Below are 12,384 nucleotides of genomic sequence, written 5' to 3' on the forward strand. Positions count from 1 at the left end.
GGGGGAGGGGAGCCAGGGATCGGGGTGGGGGCACTGAGCTCCTCCCGAAACTCTCCCTTTCCCTCCCCACATCCCCCCCTTTCCCCGCGGCTAACCCGCTCCCCTCTTTCCTCGGCCACTGTTTTCTCCCGCGGTTCCCGCACGCCCCGGCTTCCCCTACACTCGCTGCCATTGACGCCATTTCTGTCAGAGGAGGAGAAACTTGCCACAACAACAACCCACCCCCGGCTGCCGCGGAGGGGGGGGAGGCGCCCCGGCCGCCTCCCCGGGGCGCTGCGCCCCCTCCCCGGGCACCGAGCGGCGAGAGAGAGCCCGCGGGGGTCCCAGGTTCGAGAACAACCCCCTTCTCGCTTCACCGCGGGGAGAGGGAAGGAGAAGAGAGGGAGGGAGGCTCTTCCTCCATTGTACGAGGAAGAGTGCCCGTGTGCGCGGCGGGGGAGCGGGGTGAGGAGAGCAGCTCCCCCCCCCCGACACACACACACACACACACACACACACACACACGCTTTTGTAGGGGCTGCGGCTCCGGATCGCGGCGGCTCCTCCTCCCTCCGTCTGCCCCCCCCCCCCAAATAAAGGAAAGCGCTGACTCCGCCGCAGGAGTTTCGGCAGCAACAGCCGCAACTCCCCAGCTCGGCGCAGCGGGTCCGGGCGGGGGGAGGGAGGGAGGGAGGGCAGGCAGGAGGCGGCGGAGGGGAGGAAGAAAAGGAAGAAGAAGAAGAAAAGAAGGGAGCGGGGTCGGGGAGAGAGGAAGGGAGGGGGGCGGGGAGAAAGGGGCCCGACCTGCTCGGCGGGGACACGGAGCGTGTGTGCGAGTGTGGAGGAGGGGGGTCCGTCCCCTCCCGGCCGAGGGGCTGAAGGAGAAGGCGCCAGTCCCTCCCCTCCGGCCCTCCGCTGGCTGTTTGGGGCAGGATGGGGGAGAAGGAGGATCGGCGAGTCCCGCCGCAGTCTCGCTACGAGGAGAAAAACAAGCGCCCCCCTCCCTCTCTCTCCGCCGCACGCCCGGCCCCGCGCCCCCACGGGGCCTCGCGCCGCCTCCCCGGCCGCCGCCGAGGGGGCACGGGGGCTTCCTCTCTGGCTCGGCGCCCTCACCTTTGTTCCGCGGCGACCGCCCGCCCGCTACTCCCCGGCCCGAGGCGGGGGGCACGGAAGGGAACGGGGAGAAGGCTCCTCTCAGCTCCGGGCACCTCCGGCCCCACTCGACGCTCCAGCAGCGGCTCCGCTGGCGGCGGCCCCGCACGGCGCGCAGAGGGGCCGATCCGTCCTACGCGGCTCCGGCGGCGGCGGCGGCGGCGACGGTGACTGCTCGACTCCGTCCCCCTCCCCCTCCGCACGGACTGACTGACTGACGGGCGCACGGCCCGGGCCACGCCCCCCGCCCCGCCTCCCCCATTGGGCCGCGGCCCGCAGAGCCCGCCCTCCGCGCGGTCCCATTGGCCGCCGCGTCGGAAATACTGACATCATTCTTCTCCACTTCTATGGAAACTGAGACTCGGCGCCGCGGGGGCTCATGGGGGGCGCAGTTCCCGCCCTCCGCTCGCTCTGTGCTGGGTANGAGAGGGAGGGAGGCTCTTCCTCCATTGTACGAGGAAGAGTGCCCGTGTGCGCGGCGGGGGAGCGGGGTGAGGAGAGCAGCTCCCCCCCCCCGACACACACACACACACACACACACACACACACACGCTTTTGTAGGGGCTGCGGCTCCGGATCGCGGCGGCTCCTCCTCCCTCCGTCTGCCCCCCCCCCCCAAATAAAGGAAAGCGCTGACTCCGCCGCAGGAGTTTCGGCAGCAACAGCCGCAACTCCCCAGCTCGGCGCAGCGGGTCCGGGCGGGGGGAGGGAGGGAGGGAGGGCAGGCAGGAGGCGGCGGAGGGGAGGAAGAAAAGGAAGAAGAAGAAGAAAAGAAGGGAGCGGGGTCGGGGAGAGAGGAAGGGAGGGGGGCGGGGAGAAAGGGGCCCGACCTGCTCGGCGGGGACACGGAGCGTGTGTGCGAGTGTGGAGGAGGGGGGTCCGTCCCCTCCCGGCCGAGGGGCTGAAGGAGAAGGCGCCAGTCCCTCCCCTCCGGCCCTCCGCTGGCTGTTTGGGGCAGGATGGGGGAGAAGGAGGATCGGCGAGTCCCGCCGCAGTCTCGCTACGAGGAGAAAAACAAGCGCCCCCCTCCCTCTCTCTCCGCCGCACGCCCGGCCCCGCGCCCCCACGGGGCCTCGCGCCGCCTCCCCGGCCGCCGCCGAGGGGGCACGGGGGCTTCCTCTCTGGCTCGGCGCCCTCACCTTTGTTCCGCGGCGACCGCCCGCCCGCTACTCCCCGGCCCGAGGCGGGGGGCACGGAAGGGAACGGGGAGAAGGCTCCTCTCAGCTCCGGGCACCTCCGGCCCCACTCGACGCTCCAGCAGCGGCTCCGCTGGCGGCGGCCCCGCACGGCGCGCAGAGGGGCCGATCCGTCCTACGCGGCCCCGGCGGCGGCGACGGTGACTGCTCGACTCCGTCCCCCTCCCCCTCCGCACGGACTGACTGACTGACGGGCGCACGGCCCGGGCCACGCCCCCCGCCCCGCCTCCCCCATTGGGCCGCGGCCCGCAGAGCCCGCCCTCCGCGCGGTCCCATTGGCCGCCGCGTCGGAAATACTGACATCATTCTTCTCCACTTCTATGGAAACTGAGACTCGGCGCCGCGGGGGCTCATGGGGGGCGCAGTTCCCGCCCTCCGCTCGCTCTGTGCTGGGTATGCGGCGCGGCGCGGCGCGGCGGACCATAACTCCCAGAGTGCACCGCGCGCTGGGGAGGTGGAGCCTCAGGCGTATCCTAAGGAGCTGAGGGGGCGGGACTGGCGCGTGCGCAGCGGGGCGCTCGGTGGCGCATTTTACCCCCGGGAGGGGAAGGTGGCGCCCGGTGGGGCGGAAGGAAGGAAGGGGGCGGCGCTCCGGCCCCAGGCTCTGCCGCCACCGCCGCCAGCGCCGCCGCTCCCGGAGCGGAGGCTGTTCGGGAGGAGGCGGCGAGGTGAGGCTGCCTGCCCCGTGAGCCGGCCGTGGCTGGTGGGGGACGCGGGGGGGAGGAGGGGGGACGCCTGGCTCGGAGGGGCCGGTCCGAGCCCGGCTGCGGGGGGAGCAGGAGCCGTGGCCGCCCTGCCCCGCCCAGGAGGGGCTGGCATGCTGCCCGGGAAGGGGCCCGGCGAAGGGGGGCCGCCGGTAGAGCTGGGCGGTGCCGGCGGTCGGCGGGGCGGGCGGAGCGGCTGACGGAGAGCTCCGGGGCCGTAGCTGCGCCGGGCGGGCGGCGCTTCCCGGCCCTCCCCGGCGGCCGAGCCCGACAGCGCCGCGCAGAAAATGGGGGCGGACAGGGAGAGCGGGGCGTCCTCGGCTCTCGGTCTCACCACTTCTAAAATGGCGCTGGAGAGCCGGGGCTGCCTCCCTTGAGCTTTGGAGGCGGCTGGAGAGGCTGCGTCCGTCATGTCGAACTCCGGAAAAAAAAAATTATTTCCTTGGGTCTAGCTGTGGTGTTCTGGGCGGCAGTTTGGCCGCTGCAGGCAGCTTCTGTGAAATGTGAGTTTTAACCGCGTAGCGCAGCGCTCCAGCAGCGGTCACGGGTTCTGCCCACTCACTTTCTGTCCTCGGGTCAGCCCGCAGCCTTCCCTCTGCCTGCGGGGACTTGGGCGGCCTAGCTGTTGTTGTACGGCTTCTGAAGCCTTCGTGCTCGATTATACCTGGAAATCCCGTTAAAACGGAACCACGATCCCAGCAACGCTATGTTCATGCCCTTCTATCGTTAGTGTTGGAATTGCGGCCATGGAAAGCTGCTTGTTTACTCGGCTGCATCTTCTGGGAAAGTGTCTGACGGCCCTTCCACCTGTGGGAAGTTGCCCACCCTCAGGTTGGCTGCGGCGTGTTGTTCGGTGTCAGCCTAGGAAGGGTTGTAAACGGGGCTTTGCTAGTTAGAATGAGAACATGGACTAGTGTCCAGGTTGCATTTGCATTAAGACTTTTGGTAGTCTTTCTGTAACAATACACATTCACTATGTTTCTGTGTATTCCTTCTGAAACAGACCTTCTCACTCCCACCCCCTACCCCCATTTGGGGCTTTTTTCCCCCCCACTGGTTTCATGTCTTGGTGCACTAAGTTCTGTGATGGAGCCGATTTAAGAACTTTCTAGATGGTTCCTTTTGCACTGCAGGTCTCTGCTTCTTTGGTGGTTGTCTTTTATTTCCTGTGTAACTGTGCTGTGACTGGAGCCAGTGTGATGATGATACTTTTTAAAATACTATCTGTATATTTGACCTGGACTCTTTCAGTGATTATGTATCCCTACCTGGGAGGAGGGGGAGAATATTCTGCAGAATTGAATGCGAGGGATAGAATGAGAAGCTGTTTTGCAAAGTTCCAAAGGGAAGTTTTTTCTTTACATGTAACCTAGAATTAATACTTCCTTCATCCTCTCTAGAAAGCTCCTAGATCCAGATCACACCTTCAGGTATAGCTTTAGAGTAGTTCCAAATTATGGAAGCCCATGTCACCATCTTATTCTAGTGTTGTGTGTGTTTTCAAAGAGATCATTAGAGAGACAGTTTGTTGCAGTTCAAAAGACAGTTGTGTGGGCTCTCTGCTGTTCTGTTCTGTGTTCTCATGTGGGTATAATGAGAAGTAACTGGAAGAATAACTTAGTCATTCATATGAATTGAAATGCAGGAGGTCTGTGCACTGGTTTGAAAGGTAAAATGGCCTTAAATGCTTTAATCCTATTAATAAGCATACATGTAATTGACTCTTGCACTTTCACCAGCAAAGGGCTTTGTGTTCCCTTTCACTTATTGTTTAACTCCTGGCACTTTTATTGGGAGATGGTAACTGAGATCTCTCTAAATGTCTTCACTGAGAAGTCTCTCTGCAACTGTAACTTCTGTAACAAATCAGTCAGTCACCTCTGCAGAAAAACCTTAATATCAAGTAATTCCCAGTTGTGTCACATGTAATAACTTTGTGCAAAGAGACTGCAAGTCTCGTATCATGGTGTTTTTGCTTACAGGCCTTTGTAACAAATTTCATGTACGTGTTTCTTTATCAAGTGTCCCTTTCTTTGAATAAGTTTGGGGGAGGTTCTGCTCACTGTTCTTCTCACTGTTTCAGTGGGTGTGTTAGACATGTAGCTGTCTGATGAATACAGACTGTTTTTCCTTGGCAGAGATTACCTAAGACTTCATTTCATGGTAGCATAGCAATGTAGAGAAGTTTAACAATAGTGATTGAAGCTAAGTTACCATCCACTCTTAGTTCATTAGAGCTAATTTTAAAAAAAAAGTAAAAATCTTTGCACTTGTGGCAGAAGTGCCTGACTAATTTTCTGCTGCCAAGCCATATTTCGCGTGGACTCCTACTAGTTTTGTGAAGAAATAGGCAAATATTTAGGTTGATGCTGTATAATACTAGTGAATTTCAAGTTAGTGGGGGATTCTGAATATTATCTTGGTGTCCTACAGACAGGCAAGAGAGCTAATTCCCCGAGAGAGGAGGAAGAAGTTTAATATGTACTTCTGAGCATAAACTTTTTTAAGAGAGCACTTCCAGTCCTAACATCTCTTCCCAGTCCAGTTGGATAGCTAGGCACTTAATTCTATCACCATCTGTGTGGCTTTTTGACAAATAATAGTCACAGGGGAGTTCTTAGTATGTCTTTATATCCATCTCTACAGATTCTTTCTGCTTAAAACATCTGGTGGTGGATTCTGATAGTCTTTTTGATTTCCCTTCCTCACTGAAGTCCTTTGAGACTTATCCTTTATATGTAAGGGTACAGTTTGACAGCTGACTCTCAGTGGCAGTGCTGGTTAAAAGCAGTTCCTGTCCCTTCAGTTACACCAACAAGCTGATAGCAAAATAGGGAGTCAAGGATGTCGAATCTGATTTAGTTTACTGCATGGCCTGACCGTGGATAAGATGGAAAGGCTGTACTGCTTATAAGTGGCATCACTGCCTAGTAACTATGCAAAGGTGTCCCAGAAGGTGTAGTCTCATGAGCATTTTGTTGGCAACTATGTTTGCTTAAATAGCCTGTCTTGCCCCTGAAGTGCCAATACATTTGATGAACATATGTAGTGAAGCAAGTAGAAGAATTGATCCAAACCTAAGCTTGGGAAAAAGTTATTAATGGAGATCAATTCCCCAAGTATGGACTGCTACAAATGCTTGTGGAGGGTGGGAATGGGAGTAGATAGGAACTGACTGAGCTGTACTGAAAGCTACCATGAGTGTTGAGGAATAGTGCTTTGTCCAGGTAGCTTAAGAGGAAGGAGTGATCATGATGCTGATCTTCTGAGGTTTTGATGAGAAAATATTGCTGGATTATTTTGAGCAAGTGTGGAACATAGTTTCCGTTCACATTAACCATTCCCCTTAGTGTACCTGCATTAAAAATGCATCAGTTCATACTTCTAAATATCACTTTAAAATAGTTATTTTCATGGACACTTGTTGTGATTTAACCCAGCCACAACTAATTTCTGTGCAGCTGTTCGCTCACTCCCCACCACCCTGGTGGGATAGGGAGGAAAGTCAGAAAAAAAGGTAAAACCCAGGGTTGAGATTACTTTGTTTAAATTATTAAACTGTTAATTATAATAATGAGAGGAATAAAACCATCAGTGGCTCCTGGCCAAGTGCCCCCAGTTTATATACTTGGCATGGCATTCTGTGGTATGGAATATCCCTTTGGCCACCTTGGGTCAGCTGTACTGGCCATGCTGCCTGCCAGCTTCTTGTGCACCTGCTGCCTAGCAGAGCATGGGAAACTGAAAAGTCCTTCACTTAGGGTGAGCACTACTTAGCAATAGTCAAAACATTAGTGTGTTATCAACAGTGTTCTCACGCCAAGTCCAAAACACAGCACTTCACCCGCTACTAGGAGGAAAATTGGCTGTATTTTAGCCAAAATCAGGAGAATAATTTACATAACTATTCAGTTGCTCCAGGGGGAAAAAACTAAGTCCTTCACAGGATAGTAGCAAAGTAACTGGGAAATGATGCTGAAGTAGTATGAGACTTCATTACTGCTGCAGTTCCTGTCTTAAAATTACATGAGAAGAATTGTTTTGAGCTGCTGCATCTGCAGTGCAGCAAGGAAGGCTAGAGGTGAAAGGACAGAAAATCTATTACAGAAAACAGTCTAAAAAAAATGCAGATAGAGATGACTAAAAGTATGTGAAATGAAATTTAATCAATAGAAAATGGTTGAACTCTGTAGGCTGTAGATCCTAAAATATTTATCATAAGAGTCTGTTACTCTATAGTATATGGGAAAGTGTGTAAAGCTGTCTGTGTGCTTAAACGGTGGTAAGAGAATGGTATATTTCTGTTCTGGCTTCTAAGACAAGACTGAGGAATTCTATCAGTTCTTTAGTTTGCCTTGGTCTGAGGTGTATTTTCTGCTCTTAGACATCTCCACTTTTGTATGGGGAAAGCATTTAGGGAGATCTAATCAGATTAGACATATGAGGTTTTGTGTGTGTCTTTATATGAGTTTGTATGTGTGGTTTTCTCCAAGTGTCTTTAAAGACTTGAACTGGAGCTTCACTGTTATGAATGGTAATGTTTGAAATACTTTATCAGCTAAGCCCTCTAATACATATAAAGGAGTGAACTAAGTCTTAGGAGTTGGTTTAAACTATTCATGAATAATTAAAGAAAACTGTATTTAATACATATGCATGTTTCTATTACTGAAGGTAGTATTAACTGAAGGTGTGATGTGCAAAAAGGGAGTATTTTTACCTAACCTGGAAGTCACCTGGCTTTTTAATTATATGCATCTGTTGTTTACTTCCCTAATTTTTGATCTAAATAATGTTAATAACAGTTTCTTTAACAGTGAACTACCTCTTACGAAATAAAGAAATGGATGGGATGGATGAAACATCTAAAAGAATCCTAGAGCCATACCAGTATTTACTTCAACTACCAGGCAAGTTTCTTTGTAGCGTGTTGTTTGCAAATATCAAAATCGGTTGTATAGCAACTTTTGTCTTGGGAAATATAAGCCAAGAAGTTTATCCATTCTTGATTTGTGAATTTAAGAGTAATAAAAAGTAATGCTTTCCAGTATTTGTTCCTCCTCCTGTAGAACCACCCTTTTGGTGAGATTGGTACAGTAGCTCTGGAGTCTGTTTCTAGTGTAAGTAGTATTTCAGTTGCTCTGTTCTCCATTCAGAATAGCTGACTTGCTACTTTAAAAACTGGTAAGGGAAAGTACTGAAGACGTGATTGTATTCTTAAACTCAGTGTTTTGTTCTTTATCTGCTTGCTGTACTGAACTCAGTGGGTTGTGGATTTTGCTTGGAGGTTTTTCTTTAAAGTTTTTTATATGGTTGGAGGTTCTTTGGGTTTCTTTTGTTGGTGGGGTTTTTTTATTAGCCTGTTTCGCTTGTGTAACTTATTCTCCCTGGTATGCATAGAGCTGGGTTCTTATGGCCAATTGCAGCTGTCCATGGATTGCTTCACTTGTGAGAGGTGCGACCAGTCCTTGTGTAGTATCAGGTTACTAGCAATACATTCACGTGAGCTTTTTAGTCTTGAATCCTACTTATGTAGCAGAATTCAGGAGGCAGTTTGATAGCAAACAATATCTTATGCCTCTTGGAAGTCTCTTTGACTAAAAAAATCAGATTGTTTGCTGTGACTTTTACTTGTACACTTAAAGTATAATGCAGACCATACAAGCTATCGAAGTGACTAATTTTGTAAAGTTACTGGCAGAATAACTTTGTCATTGGGACTGTTGCATAATTACCTGGTTGCCTTCTGTCCAGTTTATACTGCATGCTGGTGGAGTTAAGGAAGATACAAAATATGGGTAAATATTAAGGAAAATAATCCTGATCAAAATTATATCTGACCAGGGTAGAAGACCTTCTGCCTGGACAAGTAGCACTATAAATCACAGGCACCGTGCTAAGTGGCTTTTGCACATCTGCAGCAAGACCTGTATATCAGCAGGCTGAGCCCTGTGGGTCCTAATTCATTATACCTGTGTATAATGAAATTCATTATTAATCTCTGCAAATATCCAGGGTCTTCTTGCTTACATTAGTGATTTCATTTGACTTGGCAGTTAGCACTGAGTTAAAACTAAGAAAAGGAAAGTATTTGGCAGTTGCATGCCTTTTTAATGCCAGAAAGTTCATTTCCCATTTCCTCACATGTGTTCCTTTGCCTGTGTTGAACTGGGTGGTGGTCTTTCTAGAGAACTATCTTGAGAAAGGGTTTGTGATATTCCAGAGAGCTTTCTCAGAAGTGGTCCTGAAGAAATTGACTTTCCTCCAACATCATCTTTAAATGTACTTTTTGTTTGGTTAGATTATCTCATTAACCAAGGTATGTTGTGACACCTTTGCATCTTTAGCTGCTATTTATTTTTAGAGCTATTGTAGATAAAGAAAAAAAGCTCAGCTTATAGAAGAGGCACAAAGTGCCCAAAAAAGCTTCTTTAGACAAAAGTGATTGACTAAAAGCTAACTGAAGAGCTATCACTTTAAATGATGCATCTAGGATATACATTTAAGCCTTCCCAGTCTGAGTCCTGTGGCTAAATTCCTCTACTTGGTGAGTTCAGCCCTAATCACTCTATACTGGTGGTTTATGTAATATTACACTTGCAGACAGTGCAGGTGTTTTATATCCTGTCCTGATAAAGAATCATAAATCTCGTAGTCCACTTTACCATGGTGACTTCTACTTAATTCGGAGAAGGTGAGAAACAAGAAACACTTTTCTCTATGCAGTAATGGAGGTGTGACTCAAAAGAGACGACTTCTCTTAAACTAGACAGATGAAAGTGATGTACCTGTGGAAAGTTTGTATTGAGTAACAGTGGAAGCAGTGAGGGTTCACAATTATATAGCTGGTGTTTACTGTTTTTGAAACACTGGCATTGCCTCAAATCAGCTGTGCCAAGTATGAATCAGTAGGACCAAGCTATATGTGTGAACCTTGGAGTTAGTATGAGCACTAAAGCTTGATAAGCAGGGGAAAAAGGGGCGTATAGGTGCTGTTTATAAATAGGGTGGAACCCAAATGAAATGCCTGAGCTAATCTAAGAAGCTCTTGCTGAAAGAGACAGTTTCCTTCTATCCTCTATTCTTCTGGAAGTCTTCTGCTGCTTAACTTGTGCTAGTTCTCAGCTTGTGAATCAAATTAGGTGGTACCAACCACCTAACCTGTTAAAAACTTGCCTGGTTAATCTCGTCTTGTTAGTGAGCTGGCAAAAGGTTAGGGACAAGAAGCTGTTTCTGTGTTGGATCAGTTTGTTTGATCTGAGCTCTGAGGGGCTTTTGCAGGAAGCTTGGCTAAGTGTCAAATATGTATGCTTACAGCCCTACAGTCCAGTTGCTTATCTTGTAAGACTAGTTAAACAAACTCTCCAAGCGGTTTAGTAACCTATGAGTAAATGAATTTAGATACATATCAAACTTTGTTTACATGAAGAGGGATTTTGTAACAGTATTAAGGTTGGGAGGAGGGGAGGGAAGGTGCCTGCTAATGTTGTCTGTGGTGTAAGAACACAAATTTTTGTAACTGCTAAGGATTAACCCCTCAATACAAGGAGTTGTATTCCCATTACAGAAATAAGACTTTTAATGGTAATGGTTTGGGGGTGATACATAAAGTAAGCTTGTATGTTTCTTTGACTTTCAACAGCACTAGAATAGGGAAGCTACTAGGATTAAAGTATTTTTACTATATTGCTATTTTTAACTGCTAGTATGGTAATTAATGTTTATTCCTTCTCTAGCAGAAATTATTGCCTGGGAGAAGAATTCTGAAACAGTAACTTTTCTTGTAAAATCTCACTGTAGGAGAACATTGCCATACTAGTTTTTAGCAATGTTCTACTTATTAATCTAGTATTTAGTCTCATAAAGTGCAGGATTGACTTTCACAAATTCCATTGTGGTTTGTCTCAAAAATGGCCTGATTCATACTCACGGTGAATCTTTTATTTCTGCCTGTCTGAGTTAACAGCAGTAGCTGGTTGTGCAGCACTAAGGAGTATATGGAACTTCATTTGCCGTAAAACTGATATGGTCAACAGCTTGCTGTTGAAAGGGGTAAATTCTGATTTGAAGACTGCATCTTCCCTTTCATATCCCTCTAGTCTTAGCTGCAGTCTTTCCTGGGCTTGTTCAGCAAGCTAAACAATCAGGACTGGCTTTTATTGTTCAGCTTTTTGTGCTGGGTTGTTGAACTTGACCAGCTTGGTGGAGGAGTTAAGCACCACAGGGCATGATCCCTACCACTGGCACAACTGCACTTGGCACATCAGAGGCCTCAGCTTGGGCCAAGTTCCTCATGGAGGCTGCAGCTCTCTAGATTCTGAGCTGCAGGAGTGCCTGGGGGCACCCATTGGCCAGAAACAAGTGATATCCCTGCCTCTAAAAGGTATGTAGTGGTAGAAAAAGTGTGTCACCAAGCAAAGGAGCAGTGGAAGGGGGTCAGCAGGCTTGCACAGCATCAGAGATAACAAAAATTACAAGATACTACATATTCAGGACTCTGAAGCGTCCGGGTATATTGAAGGAGGGGCAGGAATAGTCTGTGCATATCAGGCTGGGAGATGGATACTCCCACAGTGGTGAAGGCTGGGAACTGGGGAACTGATGGCTTCTGGCACCAGGAGAAAGATTCCTGTTCCTTGAGCAGATGTGCAATTGCCAAATAGGTTCAGTGCACTGTAAGAAGACACATGGTTGGAAGTTCTGTATAGATCTTTTACAACCTAAATGATTCTATGATTTTATACAACTAAGCATCAGAGCAGCACCTAGGGCAGCAGCAAGTGAGAGTAGTGGAGACACTGACTCCTGCAGGGGATGGAGGCTTCCACATGCGGTTGTGTATTAGGGAGGCTTGCTGGTTTTGGGTACCTCTGATCTTATGGACAGACTGCCAAGGTGTTTCACCCTTAAAATACTTAACCTTGCAGTTCTTCTGATGGAGCAGTAATGGATATAGCAAGGGGGTGCTTGAAGCTTATCAAGCAAGTCTGTGTGGCTTTTGGAATGAGAACCAAGGGCACAGGAAGCCACATGGCTTTTCTGCATGAGCCTCAACCCCCTTCCCCTCACTGTCTAGAGGAATAAAGAGATACTGCCTGTCTACAACTAGTTAGTAGCACAGCTCATGTTGATAGCAGAGCTTTGCATCTTATGGCCATGAGACTCCCTTTGTAGAGCAAGGACTACCACGAGGAGATAGCATCCACCTACCCGTGTCAGGGCACAAGTGTCTCTGCTAACAGACTGAGCAACCTGTGAGAAGGGACTAAACTAGAAATGACAGTAAAAGAAACTGACTACGCAGTCAAGTAAGGAATTAGTGAAGTTGTGGACAAAGGGTACAGGCTGATTTG

The 12,384-nt window shown here is 49.8% G+C and overlaps 2 protein-coding genes across 15 annotated transcripts in view; one reads left to right on the top strand and one right to left on the bottom strand.

Moving 5' to 3' along the window:
• Nucleotides 1–2,524, bottom strand: part of ARID4B (AT-rich interaction domain 4B) — a 90,957-nt gene extending 88,433 nt beyond the window's left edge. For 2 of the 5 annotated variants that reach the window (XM_017817555.1, XM_017817551.1), the window contains exon 1: nucleotides 1,093–1,220. The gene's annotated coding sequence lies outside the window, so the exon portion shown is untranslated. Of the gene's footprint in view, nucleotides 1–222; nucleotides 322–783; nucleotides 901–1,092; nucleotides 1,221–2,270 lie in introns of those variants that run through there. The other 3 variants (XM_017817552.1, XM_017817553.1, XM_017817554.1) reach the window with 3 other exon arrangements.
• A 325-nt stretch (nucleotides 2,525–2,849) lies between these two features.
• Nucleotides 2,850–12,384, top strand: part of GGPS1 (geranylgeranyl diphosphate synthase 1) — a 21,970-nt gene continuing 12,435 nt past the window's right edge. The window contains exons 1-2 of one of the 10 annotated variants that reach the window (XM_017817474.1): nucleotides 2,850–3,005; nucleotides 7,834–7,941. In XM_017817474.1, the coding sequence (XP_017672963.1) occupies nucleotides 7,875–7,941 (67 nt within the window). In that variant the 5' untranslated portion in view covers nucleotides 2,850–3,005; nucleotides 7,834–7,874. Of the gene's footprint in view, nucleotides 3,006–3,357; nucleotides 3,607–7,833; nucleotides 7,942–12,384 lie in introns of those variants that run through there. The other 9 variants (XM_017817471.1, XM_017817473.1, XM_017817468.1 and 6 more) reach the window with 9 other exon arrangements.

The sequence above is a fragment of the Lepidothrix coronata genome, unplaced genomic scaffold, assembly GCF_001604755.1.
Source record: "Lepidothrix coronata isolate B3197 unplaced genomic scaffold, Lepidothrix_coronata-1.0 Scaffold61, whole genome shotgun sequence".
NCBI lineage: Eukaryota > Metazoa > Chordata > Aves > Passeriformes > Pipridae > Lepidothrix > Lepidothrix coronata.